The sequence below is a fragment of the Centroberyx affinis genome, unplaced genomic scaffold (assembly GCF_046629955.1).
Source record: "Centroberyx affinis isolate AG114_WGS23_722 - 3 ecotype Tasmania unplaced genomic scaffold, CSIRO-AGI_Caff_v1 ptg003840l_1, whole genome shotgun sequence".
In the NCBI taxonomy this organism is placed as follows: Eukaryota; Metazoa; Chordata; class Actinopteri; order Beryciformes; family Berycidae; genus Centroberyx; species Centroberyx affinis.
This window is the reverse complement of record NW_027281690.1, coordinates 290,166-308,066: the sequence shown is the minus strand read 5'-3', so window position 1 is coordinate 308,066 and position 17,901 is coordinate 290,166. Positions and strand designations below refer to the sequence as shown.

General features: G+C 43.6%; 1 protein-coding gene across 1 annotated transcript; it reads left to right on the top strand.

Moving 5' to 3' along the window:
- Positions 1 to 778: 778 nt before the first annotated feature.
- Positions 779 to 14,329, top strand: LOC139662562 (glutamate receptor ionotropic, NMDA 1). The gene is made up of 10 exons (XM_071541246.1): positions 779 to 867; positions 1,727 to 1,891; positions 2,340 to 2,458; positions 2,842 to 2,954; positions 3,448 to 3,596; positions 3,811 to 3,968; positions 4,511 to 4,672; positions 4,996 to 5,105; positions 5,470 to 5,615; positions 14,261 to 14,329. The coding sequence occupies exons 1-10, from the start codon at positions 802 to 804 to the stop codon at positions 14,327 to 14,329; spliced, it is 1,257 nt and encodes a 418-aa protein (XP_071397347.1). The 5' UTR covers positions 779 to 801.
- Positions 14,330 to 17,901: the final 3,572 nt, after the last annotated feature.

Sequence of the window (17,901 nt, the reverse complement as noted above, 5' to 3'; positions counted from 1 at the left end):
ACACTCATCTGTGTGTGTTTTTGTGTGTTTGGGCATGGGTATCTGTATATATCTGCTGGGCCCTTCCAAGGAGTATGTTCTTCGCCGGTCATTTCGGGTCCATTCTGAGGTTTCCCCGGGTTCAAAATGCATTCAGTTCCCGCTATGTGATAAACAGCTTTCTCTCCCGTCTGTTGTAGATAGTGACCATACACCAGGAGCCATTTGTGTATGTGAAACCCACAATGCAGGATGGAACCTGCAAGGAGGAAATGACATTAAATGGAGTCTTAATTAAAAAGGTTATCTGCACTGGGCCCAATGAGACCATCCCAGGTAACACAACAGGGACGTTTATGATATCACTGTGCTTTTACTGCACCCGCCAAATACCCACTGGAGATGCATACATATATATGCAGTAGGTATCTATATATGTATGCATGTAGCTGAGTGTGCCATTCTGTGTGTGTGATTGTTGGCATATCGGGTCATGCGTGGTGTTTGTAGGTGTGGTTGTGTGTGTGTGTGTGTGTGTGTGTGTGTGTGAGGGAGTGTGGGCATCTGCCTGTGTGTTTTCGGCATATACAGTGAGAGTGTGTGTGACGTCTGCAGTGCGCTGTGTGTAGCATTTTGTTCAGTGTATGTACGTCGCCTGGCTGTGAAAAGTATGTGTTTGCTACTTTGGATTTTTAAAATTAATTTGACGCATTTCCTCCTGAGTGATTGTAACTTGCAAACTTTGCTGGTTTTGTTACAGGACGCCCAATTGTACCTCAATGTTGTTATGGATTCTGTATTGATCTTCTCATCAAGTTGGCTATGACCATGAACTTTACCTATGAGGTGCATCTGGTGGCTGATGGGAAATTTGGAACACAGGAGCGGGTTAGTTTTACACCTACAAGGAATCAGCTGTATTTGTCATATTTATGCATGTATTTATATTTATGCATGAAGCACAGAATGTGAGCAAAAGCTCACATTCATAAATCTCTATGCCACTTGGATATTAACTGTAATATTTATTATAAAGTCATTAATAACTCACAGAATGTTTCATTGTTTTCATCTAATCTCACTAATCTCACTAACTATCCAAAGCTGGCGCAATAAGCAGTCGTAGAGCAGAGATCCACGGGTGCCAAAGGTCCCACCCCTCTGGCAAAACCTCGTGGAGGAGGGTGAATTTGCCCATAGTCGCTGATCTAGTGTCAGTTTTTGAATTTCCCCACTAATGGATAATATCAGGAAAAGTCATGGGCCACGGTCAGCGCTCAAGGGCAACCTCACCCTGGTGCAACGTTCGTTCCACTCTGAAGGTACAAGGTGGACAACGTGTCAAAGCAGCTGGGGAGAGAATCGAATGAACAACCAGCATGGGCTGAATAGATCTTCTCTGTGGAGCCATTTACAGCTCGGGCCAGAAAAGACCATTCAGTCCATTTGAGCCTGTTTTGCATGCAAAGCATAAGCATACCTTTCCTCACTTTTTATACATAATGTAGTTATATAGTGTATACATTTTATACACTATAGGACAATAGCAAGCTCACTTTTGATGTTAAAGAAGATAAAGCTAGTTTCATGGATGTGGAGCAAGCCTAGCACTAAGACTAAACTCTTTTGTCAATAGACATCCTCACTAGGCTTAACCCAAATCCATGAAGCCTGGTACTATTCTGTGGTCTAGACGAGCAGGATGACTGCTGATTCTTATGTTAACCCACTCCTTTTGGGGCTCCAGGTGAATAACAGCAACAAGAAAGAGTGGAATGGCATGATGGGAGAGCTCCTGGGGGGCCTGGCTGACATGATCGTAGCCCCGCTGACTATAAACAACGAACGAGCCCAGTACATCGAGTTCTCCAAACCGTTTAAGTACCAAGGCTTAACCATCCTTGTTAAAAAGGTATGTGTCCACCTTCTGGCCGATATGAACTCAAACGTCCGCTGGGAAGTTACTTCTGCATTTGTTCTTATCTGGGAATCCTCTGGGGATGGGATGCAGCTAACTTGCAGTCACTCTTTTTTTAGCTGCACCACATTAACATTTTACAGTCTGTCGACAGCAGAGACTCACATTTGTTAAAGTTGACATGGCTAACATCATGACAGGCTAACAAAATCACAAGGATGCATAAATGTGGTTCATGAGTGACCTAAAAATAGTAATTTCAATGGGAATCTATGAGCGGAAGATGAGTTTATACCCAGCTAGCATAGTTTTTTCCTGTTTTTCCCGGGTTTTTTCTTGCTTAGCTCTGCTTCAACATGTGTATCTCTAATAACAAGCAAATGTAAGGTAATCAGAGGTGGCTAGTTATCGGTGAACAACCATCTATGGTGTGTGTTTTCAGGAAATCCCTCGCAGTACACTGGACTCGTTCATGCAGCCATTCCAAAGCACGCTGTGGCTGTTGGTGGGTCTGTCGGTGCATGTGGTGGCGGTGATGCTTTACCTACTAGACCGGTTCAGGTACAAGGGGACCCATGAGTGTGTGTGTGCCTGTTTGTACGTTTATGTGTATTCATGACTGAATGAGTGAGTGAGAACATATATGCGCGAGTGTATATGTGCGTATGTAGGTTGTGTGTATGTACACTCCTGACCGCTGCAGATCTTCCCTCAGTGTGGACAACAAGGCAGACAGAGGTGAAGATTGGCTCCAACCATCCCACTGCTCTGTCCCTGTGCCACAGTCTTTGTCTATTTTTCTTTCTGTGGGGTGTGTCTCCCTCTTGCTTTGCTTGCTCATGTCGACTCCCTTCCCTGCCTGGGGTTGCCAGGGTTTTCTCCCCTACGTTCTCTGTGATTTCTCACTTTGTCTCCTGCCACCTTCCCCAATTTCTCTCCTCTAGCCCATTTGGAAGGTTTAAAGTAAACAGTGAAGAAGAAGAAGAAGATGCCCTCACCTTATCGTCTGCTATGTGGTTCTCCTGGGGAGTGTTGCTGAACTCTGGGATAGGAGAAGGTAAAAATGTTGTCCAGTTAATTACAGAACCAATGAGAAACCGTATTCTATTGACAAATCAGCAGAGATGCAGTAATTTAGTAATTGCTTTGTAGTTATGTACAAAGTGTTTTTGGTTAAGAAATACTCAAATTACCATTTAAATAACATCAAGAAATGACAGTGCTATTAGAATATAATCACACAAATCTACTAATGATGTTTCGGTGTTACTGGTACAGCAGCTGTAGATTCATTGACAATGACAAGGAGCAACTTCAAAAGAAGTTTGTGTCATAGATCCAATCCAGTTGGTGTTTCATTGTAATGTGTTTTCTTGAATCACTTTTGAATTACTTTTGAATTATCTTTTGAATAAACACATTTTTAAAGACAGGCTTTCATTTAGTATGTTTCAGCTTTATGCCTGTTTAATGCTTGTTTTATTTGCTTGATGAGCTGTATGTAAGATGTTCAAAAGTTCAATTTATGCTTATCTGTGCCCATCATACAGGTGCGCCGCGCAGCTTCTCAGCGAGAATCCTGGGCATGGTGTGGGCCGGCTTTGCCATGATCATTGTGGCATCGTATACTGCCAACCTGGCTGCCTTCCTGGTGCTGGACCGGCCTGAGGAGCGCATCACCGGCATCAATGACCCAAGGGTGTGTAGAGGATGTACTGACAATGTTACTGCACAATGGATTTATTATTTAATTTTGGGATGGAATAATATACATTTATTCAATGGATTACATGTGTATTATATTTACGATCAAAGGATGGTATTAGTAATCGGTGCAGTACTGTGGTTTCGGGGGCAGTGGATGACAATACTTGGAGAGACTGTAATGCCAATGTCCTTGTCCCTTTGTGCAGCTGAGGAATCCATCGGACAAGTTCATCTACGCCACAGTGAAGCAGAGTTCTGTGGACATCTACTTCCGGCGGCAGGTGGAGCTTAGCACCATGTACCGCCACATGGAGAAGCACAACTATGAGAGTGCCGCCGAGGCCATCCAGGCCGTGCGTGACAAGTGAGTCTCGGCCAGGCCGGGCCGGCCAGGGCTTGTGTCGGCCGGCTGCTCAGCCTGTCAGGCAGGCAGATGGAGTAGGGCGAGTCCAGTCAGCTCAGGGGGGGACATGGACCTCTGGACCAGCTGGAAGCAGCGGGTCTTACTGCCGCATTGCTCCTGGTCCAGGCCCATCGCCCAGCCAAGACAGAGGTCAAGGGACAGGAGCAGGTCTGGACGTGTCAACAGCACTGGCACCAGTGTGAGGTTGAGCTAACATTGAGCCGAGGCGCACCCTTTTTCAGGTTGTACCCAGACGAACATCTTTGAGATGGGGGGAATCCAATGGGGGACGCGCCCTCATCCGTCCGGCATTGGATTTCATTTGGGCCATAAACTGCGGTAGAGATTGCTGGTAAACGCTGACTGACACACACGCTCTTGTGTGCGAGAGGGGGGTGGGAGCCGTAAATGTGTATGTAAATCATTGTACTGTTGCACCGTAACCCCCTCCTTCCCCTCCTCCTCCTTCCCCCTCCTCCTCCTCCCTGCCCCCTCCCCCACAGCAAGCTGCATGCTTTCATCTGGGACTCTGCGGTGCTGGAGTTTGAAGCCTCGCAGAAGTGCGACCTGGTGACCACGGGAGAGCTGTTTTTCCGTTCGGGCTTTGGCATAGGCATGCGCAAGGACAGCCCCTGGAAACAGAATGTGTCCCTGGCCATTCTCAGGTCTGTCCCAGCCGAAGCTGCATTACTCGTATGACTTTTTGTTTCTTATCTTTATGATTTTATGGTCAAAGTTTGACCAGTTACAGCCATCCAATACATCGCCTTATGTTGCCATCTTCTCTCTCTGTATCTCCCCTCTCCTGCCCTCTGTCTGTTTGTCTCCGTCAAGTTTGTGTTTGTGTCTGTCTGTCAATATACTTGTCCAGCTGTTTGTGTGTCTGTTTCATTTATGTTGCAATCTGGGAGTAAGCGGTTCAAGTATTTTATCTTGGTGGTGTATTAACTTTGTCACCTCTCCTCCCACTACCCCCAACCCCCTGCAGTTCTCATGAGAATGGCTTCATGGAGGACCTAGATAAAACCTGGGTGAGATACCAGGAGTGTGACTCAAGGAGCAATGCCCCAGCCACACTCACCTTTGAAAACATGGCAGGTATGGTCCCTATGGTATAGAGAAACCGTTAAAAGTGATTGGACAAAAACTGCAGTGGTAAGGTACTGTAGCCCTTTTTTGTCCAATACCTTTTATTGTTTTAGTGTTGGCGTGGGTGCTCTGTGGAAGTGTGCTGTACAGTATCATGTGCCGTGGGTCTGTGAGGTTGTGGTCTACTATTAATATTCATATTGTGTGGTTTACAGCCGGCGTCGTGAGTAGGAGCTGGTTGAAAAAGGAGGGGCAACCGCTGACCATGACGGGCAAACCATGCATTCATGTTCAGCGGAAGCGGCAGAGTTGTAGACCAGCGGCTCATGTTCTACCCCTGTTCCGTTTGTGTCCGTCTGTCCCTTCCCAACAGGAGTCTTCATGCTGGTGGCCGGAGGCATTGCAGCAGGGATCTTCCTCATCTTTATCGAAATCGCCTATAAGCGCCATAAAGACGCCCGCAGGAAGCAGATGCAGCTGGCCTTTGCGGCCGTCAATGTTTGGAGGAAGAACCTGCAGGTATGGATGATCCCATCTGCCCACTCACACCCAGGGTGGAAGGGCAGAGATGGGATGCGAGAGGCCCAGCAAAGCCCCTTCTCATGGGGGTGGATTTCCGTCTCTCAGCCTCTCTGCCCCGCTACGGGTTTTTCATTTTACATCTCAGTGGTGGTCAGGCTATCAGATCACTGTGCGAGAAACCGTGATCTCTGATGCCTTCACGCAAGGCATTCTCAGTGGCCACCCTGTAGGTCCTAACAGTTACCTGGGGCCAACCGCACCCATGTCTCTTGTGTGTGCCTGCAGGAGACTAAGGAGGCCTCTGGAAGTCAAGCGGTGGCTGGGACCCCCTCATTAGTATGTAACAAATTAGCAGAGCCATCTTCACCCCCACGTCACCTCTCGCTGTTAGAGTAAGAATTAGATAATCAGCCCAGTGACCCTAACATGACGGACATCTGAATTAAAACCTCACATTCCACATCCATGGCATGAACTAGTAGTTCTATGCTGCTGCTCTGGCGCTTATTATGCTTCGTAAGGTCAGATGATGTGGACACGGAAAGCCGACAAAAAGAACAGAACAGATGTACTGCTATAAATATACTGCTTCAAACATGATACTAACATTAACTTTCAATGCACTTATAGCGTCATTGATTCACTTCACTCTAGCAGCCATACTAACAGCAGCCAGGGACTAACAATACAAATAGAGCATAACGATTAAAATCAATGCCCTGGCAGAATGACACTGCAGTGACCCCTCACATTAATGTCAACATTGCTGTAAAGCACCACGCTACACTGGACAGTAGTAGCTCTCTTTCCATGCTTTTTATTTATCCTCCGCAGTGTCCATAAGGCAGACACTTAACAACAGAGTCAAAGATATCTTGCGTGCCAGGGGCTTCGTGCAATACTGTGGCTGCTTAAGCAGATACACAATTCAGGCTACAGCTGAGCAATGAGGCCCCAAGTTCAGTCGCTGAAGAACATGATTTGCCCTGTGCTCCAATGCCTTCCAACGTGGCTGTGAAGCATTGGAGCATCCCTCCACCCTCTCCACACCCCCTCTCCTTTAGTCTTTCTTGTTTCACCACTCCCCACTGTACTACCAGCCCCTACAGCTTGGGCACAGAATTTGGGGATGCAGGGGGGTCCCACATGTGACAGCCATTAACACTGTGAATCTGTGATGTGGCCCTGGCAGCCTGTCTGCTGCATGCTGGCTCTTTATAAGCCTTGACAAAAGGCCAGTGGTTGGCCCTGCTGAATAGAGACAGCAGGGCTGCAGGAAGGTATAGTATAAGACCACAGTCTCAGGTGACTGTCAGCAAATCGATGTCCTTCTGAGAGTGTCTGCCATCGGCCTTACTACTGTATGTAACTGTTGTGAGTGTCCTCATATGGATGTACATTCTTTAGGCACATACAGCAGGCAAATGCATGCAGGGGGGAGCCTCACTGAGAAAGGAGAGGGACACACAAACTGCACATATAACTTGCTTGCCAGTGTGTTTTAGATCCATGTCACCGTTGATCATGTTGAGGTTTCATCACCGCTGAGCAAAGATGGTTCATGCATACGCATCTTGCACATGAACCCTCACTGTGGGCCCTAGAGCTAAAATATGGACATTCACAATCTTCACTCGGATTATTATAACCGATGTAATGGGTTCTCATGCAAGGACCACAGAATCCAAGGAGCCCACCAAATCGAGCTGATGTGTTATGTACTGTGTGGACATTATGCAGGATATTATTCATACTCTTGAGTGCATTTATTTGATTATTCACTGTGATCTAACAGCCACAGATTAAGAATGACAATATGGCTATGTAGGACACAAAATAATCATAATGGAAAATTTCCGATCACAGTTTATGTGGCCTCCTCCTTCCTTAGTACAGCAAGCATTGAAACCTGGAGTCCCATTGTTGGCATCATATTGACTGCTTGTTCGTGTGTTTGTATGTAATTATGTGTTTATAATGCATCAGGGTAGTGTATTATGCAAAGTGCTATGCAGTAACTGTGCACCCACACACCTTTCAACAGGGAAATAACTCCAGAGAATGTGCACTTCTGAGTAACCTAAATCTGTTCATGTAGTATATCTCTCATACTCTGCCATTATATCTAGATGCTGTTAATGCTCATAAGACCTTAAAACAGAAGATCATTAACTAACCATACCACCACCCGTTGCTTTCACAATGCTTTACCAAGAGGTAGAGCTGCATGCATCATTAGCACGGCATGCCTAAGGGATGTAGTGGAGGGTAAACCCACTTAACCTCAGTTTGCACATATTTTTATTTGTGGAATAGTGTTTGCCTACCATTTTAAACTGATTAAAATCTTTCTGATCTAAATTCATAATTTACATTAAATACCAAGTAGCATATCCAACTGATTCACTGCATAGCCAAAGTTGCATGAAATAACATAAATATTATTATGTGCTGACCTAGAAATATGCAATTATACAGTATAACCCTCTTTTCATGTGGCTTTCTTGTAATTCAGTCTGATGCTATTTACTATAATGTATTCTATAAATTTACATCATAAAGATTTATCATTATATATAGAGGTGTATGTTATAGGTTTTTCTTAGTGTGATCTCTAAGAGCTGACAGTTTACCCAACATTTTGTTTACCACTACATCACTGAGAGGCTTTATTGGCTTTTGGCTTTCCCTGTTGAAACAGATGTTACTCAGAAGTGCACTACCTGAACCTGAGTGAAAATGGTGTTAGTTTTGGATGAAAGCAAGGTGTCAGAAAGCCTACTGCGTGATGACGATGGTGTACGATGACGACGCACTGCGGTGGCTTGCCTCTGTTTCCAGTGAGAAACAGGCAGCTGCTGCGTACTGTGCGTGTCCCACGCCACGCTTCATCTGATGGTCCAGCATGCCCTGCATGGCCGGGACTGTGCTAACGCAGCACCTCATCAGGACTCAGAGCGGCCAGATTTCACTCTAGCACTCTAGACGTGTAAGAAATCGGGGAATGATTTAAAGAACCGAGAACTGTCACTTGGGCATTGATTTTTCCTGATTTTTCAGACACTTATAGCAGGAGTACTTGTTACACAGGCTGACTTTGACCATTTACTAACATGAGATGTCATCTTCCAACAGGAAAACCATTTTATTTATTTATTTATTCCCGCACTAAAAAGGAGTGATGTCATGCCCATCACTCCTCTGCCAGCCTTCATCCATCCTCCACGCCAGCTAATAGTTGCTCACCTCCTGATACCGTGTCATCAAGAGGCTGAGAGAATGGGGGTGGTTGGCGGGGCGATGGGTGGTTCAAATGCACCCTGAAAGAGCCTAGTCATGTGACCTGATGAAAGAGGATGTACTGCGGGGCCAGTGCTGGCCGGGATTGATTTGTCATGCTATTTGTTTTGTGTTTACTTATTCTATGTTTTCAAATCTCCTTTATTCCTCCATCCATTCCCTTTTGGCATGTTGAAATTCACACCACACTGCCCCGCCCCAAGGGCCTCCCTCCCTGCAACTATCTCGCTCATCTTCTAGTTACACTTTATTCATACCTAATTTACAATGCTTTCATATTCATAAATAGCATTTTTTTGCCTCCTTCCTCCCATGCAAAAATCCACCATCTTTCCTGTTTTCCACCTCAACATAAAAACAGCTGTCCTGCAACTAGGCTAACCCTAACCCTTTACAAACTGTTCTCTTATGCGCTCCATCGCATACTCCATCCCATTCCCTAGTGTGTGGGGTGAATTTCCATTATACCAATGATCAGGTATAATGACTTTAAATGGGCTTTAATTAATGACATAATTATTTGTTGTTGTTGTTTTACCTCCTTGATATGCATTTTAGTGGCTCTCCTGCCTCTGAAAGCTTCTCTACTTTTTATAACTGCCTGGCTTTGGATGTGGATGTTTGCTTTGCTAGTTTTTATATTCGCCCTTCCTTGGTTCCCTCGGCTTTTGCTTAAGGATCTTTAAAGTATAACGATCTAACAGCAAGAGGATGGATATTTATTTTACTTTTCTTTTCTCCCCCTATGCAGCCCTCTTCCTCTCTAGAGACTCAGGATGTAAGAATACCTTAATATGAGCTTTTTGCACACAAACACCCAGTTATTGTGCTCTGCTATAGACACAGGACTGAGAGTAGCTGTGGGGCACTCTGATGGTATGAGGGAGGGAGGGCACCAAATTGACTCGCCATCTTGTAAGGATACGGTTAAAAATTGTTTTTGACAGGAATGCATTTGAAACATTTTTTTCCAGAGCTTTGACCCGGCTTGGAACCGAGTACACAGTAGTGGATTCTAGTAATTAATGTCACTTTTGGGCATACTGTTCCGTTGATGCTTTTTCTTCTTTGAGACCGGTTGTGTGTGTTGGGGTAAGGGGGGTTGGAGCTGTATAGTGTGTGTGCAGGCAAGAGCGAGTGCACAGGCGGGATACTGTGGATGGTTAAAGTAGTCCAGTGTAGGTATCACCCAATGACATCCTTACTAGTCATCACTCAAACCATTCCAATGCATTTCTGGGGGCCGAGTGTTTGGATGTGTCAGTGCATTACTAGAGCACTACCACGCCATCTTGTACAGTCCCAGTGTGATAATGTTGCAAAAAGAAAATGTAGATAAATGCCATAAGTGAAACCCTCATATCAGACTGTATACAGACTATTTCCACTTCCACATCTAACAGGCTTTATCCCTTTCTTTCTCCCTCTTTGAGCATTTTACATTTCCAAAAGATGTAGTCTCTCTTTCACGGACCCTCCCTCTATTTACAGCCTTAGAAAAAAAAAATTAAAAAAGGTACTTTATTGGGTTGGTGGGTGGTGGTGGTTATTGTGGTGGGAAGAGAGAATGGGTGAGACTGAAACCAAGGTGTCACCCCCAGCTCAAGAACATGAATAATGCTTCTACATATATTTATTTTAGGATAGGAAAAGTGGTAGAGCAGAGCCCGACCCCAAAAAGAAAGCCTCTTTTAGGTCCATCAGTACCACCCTGGCCTCCAGCATCAAGAGACGTAGGTCCTCCAAAGACACGGTAAGGAGACGAAGAAGCTACATCTTCCCTTGTTTATTCTTCCCTCTCTCTTCCTCTTTTCCTGTCTCCTCTTCCTCACCTTTCGCCCCCCCCCTTCTCTTCTTCTTCTTCTTCTTCTGTCCTCTCTGCCCACATCCCCATATCTGACCGCGAGAGACTCCCATATTCCACTCACCCATTCCACATGGCTCAGCGGCCTCTGCCACGTGTCTGTCAGTTCACCATCGATCAGCCATCCATTCAGCATCTGTAGGTGACTGTCCCCTACAGGCCAGTGGGCGTCAGTGCAGGAACTCAGGTCAGGCCAGGCCAGGAGCTGGGCTCTCAAGTTGGGAGAGTGGAGCCAGGGCCAGCTTTGGGTTTGATGGGATTAGGGGTTTGCTGCTGGAGGAGGGGGGCCACACAGTAAGCAGTCTGCCAGTGGTGTTTGTTTTGGGCTGCTCTTCCTCCCTGCCTCTGGTTTGGACGTGGATTCTGGCGATTGTGTCCTTTAGTGATGTCGTGGTGTGTGTACATGACGTGTGTTTGTGTATATTTGTGTTTGTGTCCCGTCGTTTTGATTGCTTGATCCTTTATATCCATCTTTTCTTTGCTCAAATCCTGCACTTCCTCTGTTTCGATTTCAGCTGTTGGTTGGTTTGCTTTTGGTTTGAAAGCATGCGCCGGTGTTTTGTCATTTCCAAATCCATTTCCAAGGTAGTCATGATGGCCGGTCCTCCTGGGAACAAACTAACATCTGTATTCTTATCAACATGTCTATTTCAGGTTTATACTCATGGATTTCTATTAATCTATTTACTTTTTGCTTTGTCATATTTTATTTGTCATAATTATTGTCGTCCACTACAAAAGGATTTATTTTTCCGATGTCCTTGTGTCTGAACTGTGCATGCCTCTTTAAGGGTCTGTTTTCAGGTGGTGAAGACAGTCTTCTTTTGTTTTGTTATTACTGCCATTTTTGGGCTATAGAGTCTTTGAAGCCTCATACTCTCACTGTGTTGCCAGGCAAAAATTCAAATATGATCTATTTAGGAAAAAACAAAGATTCTTATCCACCATTTACAACTCTGTGTCTTCACATGACTTGTTTGTTGCAGCACAATAAGAGTGTGAGGTTTCCTCCATTCCTTCACAGTCCAGTTGAAAAGCCCTACTCTTTGCTGTTGGGGGGACTGTACTCCACAGGCGTGGAGTGCTCTGACAAACCAGTGACCCGCACTCATTTGCGCCCAGCTGCTCAGCCAGACATAGCTGGCCGGTGACCAAATCTGACATGGGCCTCTCTAAAAAACCAGCTATAATCTCTGGAGCTAGCACAGACCTTCACAGAAGATACCGAAGGGTTTTTGCACTAATATTATGTTTTGAACATGTTTCTCAGGGGAGATGTAGCCTTTCTTTTGCAAGCTAAGCTAATGGGTCACAATAAGATTTGTGTGTTTTTATTTGATCTCCTGTCTTTTTTCTCTTTCTCTTGTGTTAACTGTCTTTTATATGGATGTTTCTGCATTGAACCGAAGCACCTTTGCTCTCCCCTGGAGGTTTCTCAATAGAATTGGTCAAGTTTGAAGCGAAGAAGAGTGGGATCACCATTGTTAATATGTCTGTATGAGGGTTTGGACGCTGGTTCGGGAGCCCTAGTCTTAAGGTCCTGAGTGGAAAAACATGGCTGAAGTGGAAACACAACATAGGACTTAGCGTAACCAAAAAAGATGCTCTAATTGAAAGATTTACCATCCCCAGTCTTTGACCATTATTTTGATTTTATATAAATGTTCTTATTTTATATTAATGGATATCAATGGACTTGAGTGTCAGTGTCCCTCACCCACATGCCACACTGCTCCTCTCTCCCTCTACAAGCATGTCAATTACTGTAACTGTCATAGATGTAGTACAGTAGTAGTAGAAGTAGAAGTAATCTTTGTAGTTGTAGATGCCATATATTAAGCAGTATCATAATAGTTGTACTGGATAATTAAGCCTTATAACCAGTAACTGTGGTTGTGGTGATGACAGTGAAGTGTCTCTCTTTTGCTGGTCCACTTGACCCCAGTAGGGTGTGCTGTTAGTGGCAACACTCATAGCAGGCCCTCAAGGTACAAGATATGAGGAGACCCAAATGTGGGCTGTAAGCCATATGATGATGATGCAACTCTCGGATCAAGGGGATGAGGGGCATCCACTCTGACTGTTTACTTAGGAATAATATTGAATTTTAAGTCTGGATGTTGCTCTATCAGTAAGCATGTTAGTTGCATCATAACAGCTTATGAAGTTCATATGCTTGAATGCATTGGCTATATCAGCTTAAAATGAGAGGCACTTAAATCTTAAGATCTTGCTCATTTGAAATATTAACAGAAATAATATCAGATGGGTACACTGAGATATGATTGACCCCTTTTTGAATTCCCCTATTATTAGAAGTGTTTTGATACTCCAGTTACAATAATTCATGTTTAATGTAACAATTTAGATGTAGGCTATTGAATGTAACAACAAAAGATGTTTCTTTGGACGAAACAGGTTTTTCCAACGTAATACTGCGAGTGAGAATCCAGGCAAAGAGAAATGGATTCTGATTGGCATGTTGGAAATCTCTTGGATGATAATGAACATAATGCAGAGAGTTTGATTCCCCCTGATCACACTGTGTTCAAAAATATGAGGCAGGGAATTAATTTCAGAAAACAAATAGCATATTGCAAGATCTGTATATAGCCATATTTACAATGGGTAAGGATTGATTGTTTCATTGGATTTCTATACTGTTGCCCATGACTACAAAAAGCAACCTCAGCATTGTAAAAATATGGCTTACTGCTATCATACCCAAAGCAGACTACACAGTCAAAAGACTTTGGCTTAGATAATAGCAAAATCACTGTTGCCATAGTAACTAAGCACCTGCATGGAAACTGGATTTTTTTCCTTCTCAGCACTGTAGATGCCTATTATCACTGCACTCTGCTTTAAAAGAAGCATAGTGATATAGGGACTGGATGTAAGAGTCCAACAGCACAGCACTTTGAACCAGCCCACAATGCAGTGAAGCTCAGTCATAATTCATCTTCTTCCCCTCAGCTGCTAAAATTAGAGAAGCTGTCTGCATGCATACAAATGACTGTGGATTAATGAGCTGTCCATTTTATCCATGGCTGGAAATTATCACCCAGTCATGTTGTAAGGCTGAAAAAATGCCTCTAGCTGGCCTGATTCAAATTTGCTGTTGTCTAGACTTTCAGGACCTTACCTCTACTCCACTGTAGGAACAAGCTAGCCCATCTCAGGCAGAACCGGCCTGCTTTACAAAATCAGCGATCCAAAATGAAGCGAAAAAAACAAAAAAAACATCCAAAAACTATGGTCTGCCTGAGAGGGGTTACAGAACCCATTTGCTTCTTAATTTCCACTGAAATGAAGCACAGGTGTTCTACTTTTTTAAATTGTTTTTTTAAATAATAATAATAGTGCTAGTTAAAATAATAGCAGTAGTTGCCACACGCTGCTCAAGGTATTAGTCAAGAAATGACACTCTGTTATGTCTGTCCCCACCTCCTTCCCCCCTTTCTCTCCGCTTCTGCAGCAGTACCCACCCACTGACATCACGGGCCAACTCAACTTGTCCGACCCGTCTGTCAGCACAGTGGTGTAAGAGGGAGACACAGAGATTTGCTCCCCGAGGAGAGAGAGAGAGAGAAAGAGAGAGAGAGAGAGAGAGAGAGAGAGAGGAACAAGAAGAGGACGCAGAGGGGAGGGAGAGGGAGAGAGCCTTCTCCTCGTTCCCTTCATTGTGTCGTGGATCCTTCGTTGCTGAAGCTTTCATTTCACTGCCTGCCAGTGGAGCTTTGAGGATGCCGTGTCGATTGCTGAAGAACTGGCTGAAACACTGATCTTGCACCTTTTAAAGCCAGAACTATCTGGCGGTAGATATTTCTAGGGTCCCCGAGCATGCATAGACAAACCCATCAGGCACACACAATGTTTTCCTTCTGTATATTCTTAGGAAACTTATTTAACCTTGTTTTTTGTCACAGAACTTTACTTACAGATGGCATTGTGATGTTTGATGTTACTACTTTTCGATTATATCTACCTGATCAGCTGTACTGCTTTAGCAAAGCCAGTTTAGTTAGGTTCTGTTTATGGATAAACCATTTTTGGTGCAAGTACTGTATTCAACATATCATTTCCAACTAGGGACTAGATACCATAATACTACCTATTCTTTCTAAACAACATATACTGCAATACAATACATACTGTAAGCTTCAATGGATATCAACCTAAGTATTTTTTATTAAGAAGTACCTGTGTTTTTATCTACATATATTTAAACTTTTTAGGTGCTATTTCTCTAATTGGGAAGCACTACTGATGAGGATATGAACTTCTCTAACAAATTTTATCTACCAGTGAAGATGATGGAAGCATGTGTGTTCTTGTATATGCATAGGAGCAACTGAGAGCTTTATGTATCCATTCTTTCTACATTACGATATTGGAAATGTTCAATGAAGATTATTGTTATTTAGAAGGCTATTTTTCAGACACAAGTTGTTGAAATTGTATATTTTACCGCATTATGCTTTTTTTTTTCTTTTTTCTTTTACATATCTGCCAAATGCATGATTTTTCTCAGTCCAGTAAGAACTAGCCTCAGTTTCTTAAAAACTCTCACATAACATTAATGTGTAACTGTAATTGTTCCACTATTCTCACACAATGCCTACTGGGGAATGTGTTAATCGTTACTGCTATTTATAAAATGAGATAAGTAGGTCAATATATGAAGTTTCAATCAATAATATGCAGTATGATGAAATCGTTGACAAAGGCTGGTATTTTTATGTATAACAATGTTGAGACTCTCTTAAGTCCTTGCCATAAGCCATATTATGTTTGGGAACGCCCTCTCTCTCCCTCTCTCCTTCCGCGGTCTTTCTCATTTCCAGTCTCAAGGGGTTGCATCAGAGGGCCAGGTTTTTCACCCAACCAACACTTGGTCTTTCATGCAAAACCTTCTTCCTGTGCAGCACTGTCTCGCTCCGGTTTGCGCTTTGGTTGAACTTTTGCATGAAGGAACCCGAGTGAATTGATAACGTAGCTCAACTTGCAGCCCCTGGCGTTGTGAGTTTGTGTACATGTCTTGGTTAGATGCAAAAACAGGCCTTTTCCCATTCTCTGGAGCTGAGAAACCACTGCTGTTTGTTGAAAGACTATCATATCCTTTCTGGTATGGCACTGCATAGCACTTTATGCTGAGGGGTTCCCCAAACTGTACCCATTAAAAAAGGTTACCGCTAGCCCTTTTTGCATTAAACTACAACAGAACCGCTATGAATTATATCAGTCGGACTAATGAGTAAGAGAATCATGCAACACCTATAGATATTAATGACTATTCCACCATTGTGGAGTTTTAATTTTACTAATCTACTTTTCATTTTAGTTTTGTTCAAAATACATAGTATCTGTGGACTATTTACATGGAAAATAATCACACTTTTACACAAACACACAAAACGCTAAAATATAATTTTGTTTCTAAATGGAAATTGTTATAATTGAAAAGTTGCTTCCAATCATGTTTTCATTCTGGCCTATGCATGCTTACGTGTAATTATCAGTGCTTTAATTTCCTTTTGGATGCGTGTTATTGCCATGTACAATTAATTGAGCTGTCTGAAGCACTTATGTTGAATGCCATGTAAATAGAATCTGGTTTGTTTGATATAGACGGGGTTGAGGAGATTGTATTGCGCTTGTATTATGACTGCAGCAGAGAATGTCTTATGCCAATGTTTCACACATACACATACAGTTGTGACACACACGCATGCACAAACACAAACACACATACACACACACACACACACACACACACACACACACATACACACACACACACATACAAACGCACACACACAAAGCCCCTGAAAGGAGGAATCACTTGTTTTTCTTACCTCCTCAATTAAAGATCTTGCATTGAATCATCTTGTTTATATTTAAACAACTGTAAATAAAATATACTTACATATTGCCAAGTCCAACCAATCTTGTGCCTGATTTCTTTTATCACTGTACAAAGATGTAGGAGAACTTGAACTTGTTGACAGATTTTTTCACAGTGCTGCTGTCATAAGGATGTGTAGAGGGCCAGCAGCAAAACAAAGCGCAGACAGTTTTGGTTATCTGCTGGGTTGTTGGTGTCCAATCAACTCTGCTGTCACCCAAAACTGCAGGTGAAGACTTTTTAAGGAAGGAGTATATAATACGTTTGCTGTCACCGAGCCAATGTAGGTTTGGTTGGCAATCTGATGACAAAGATGGCTCTATGTTGGCCTACATCAGCTAGGTCATATGTTTTGCAGCAATCCTACCAACTCCAATGGGTCCTACTAAACGCCACACAGTACCTCATGGTACCGCTATCAGGGGAGCTGGGACTTTCAGCCGGCTCCTCAGCCTTAAAATGCTGGAACTTTATTGACTCTCCTCTGACTGAAGGCATGGAAAGGCAACTTAACATGGGTATCAGACACCTGACCCCCCCACATGCTCCAGAGGCTCCCCAGTCTCCCCCCCCCCATCTCCCCTTTCAAGCAGGTCGCCAACAGCCGGGTCAAAACTAGGAGAAATGGATGAATTATTAATGCCTGCCACCAAGCGACACTCCAACCAATCAAGCATTCATCAGGCCACCACCAATTTCTCAGCCATGAGGACTGCGATCTGATTCTGTCAGGGTCCCTGCCCCTGTCTTTGTACCTTGTTTGATGTCTCCTTTACCAGGCATGGACCCATGTCTATATCCACTGGCCCTACTGGCCCCTTCCACCACCCAGGAGGGAGGTCTTGTTACACATACACACAGTCAGGACTACTACCAGACAGATTATGAGTTATTCTGTGCACATTGCAAACAGGTCAAACAGCTATTAACAGGTCAAATATGGGTGCTGCCCCACCTCAGACTGCTACTCTCTCTGCTCAACATTATGCAATGGCTTTATTTAATGTAAGATCACTTACAAATAAACGCATTTCTATTAATGATTTTATATATGCAAAGACATTGCATTGAGGCCTGTTCCCCAAACTACAAGTTTACGAGCTCCTGAACCTACTGGATAGCCTAGCCTTCACACAACATGTAAATGTGGTTACACATAAACATGGTAATATCTTTGACTTAATTGTATCACGGGGGTTAAGCATTGATAA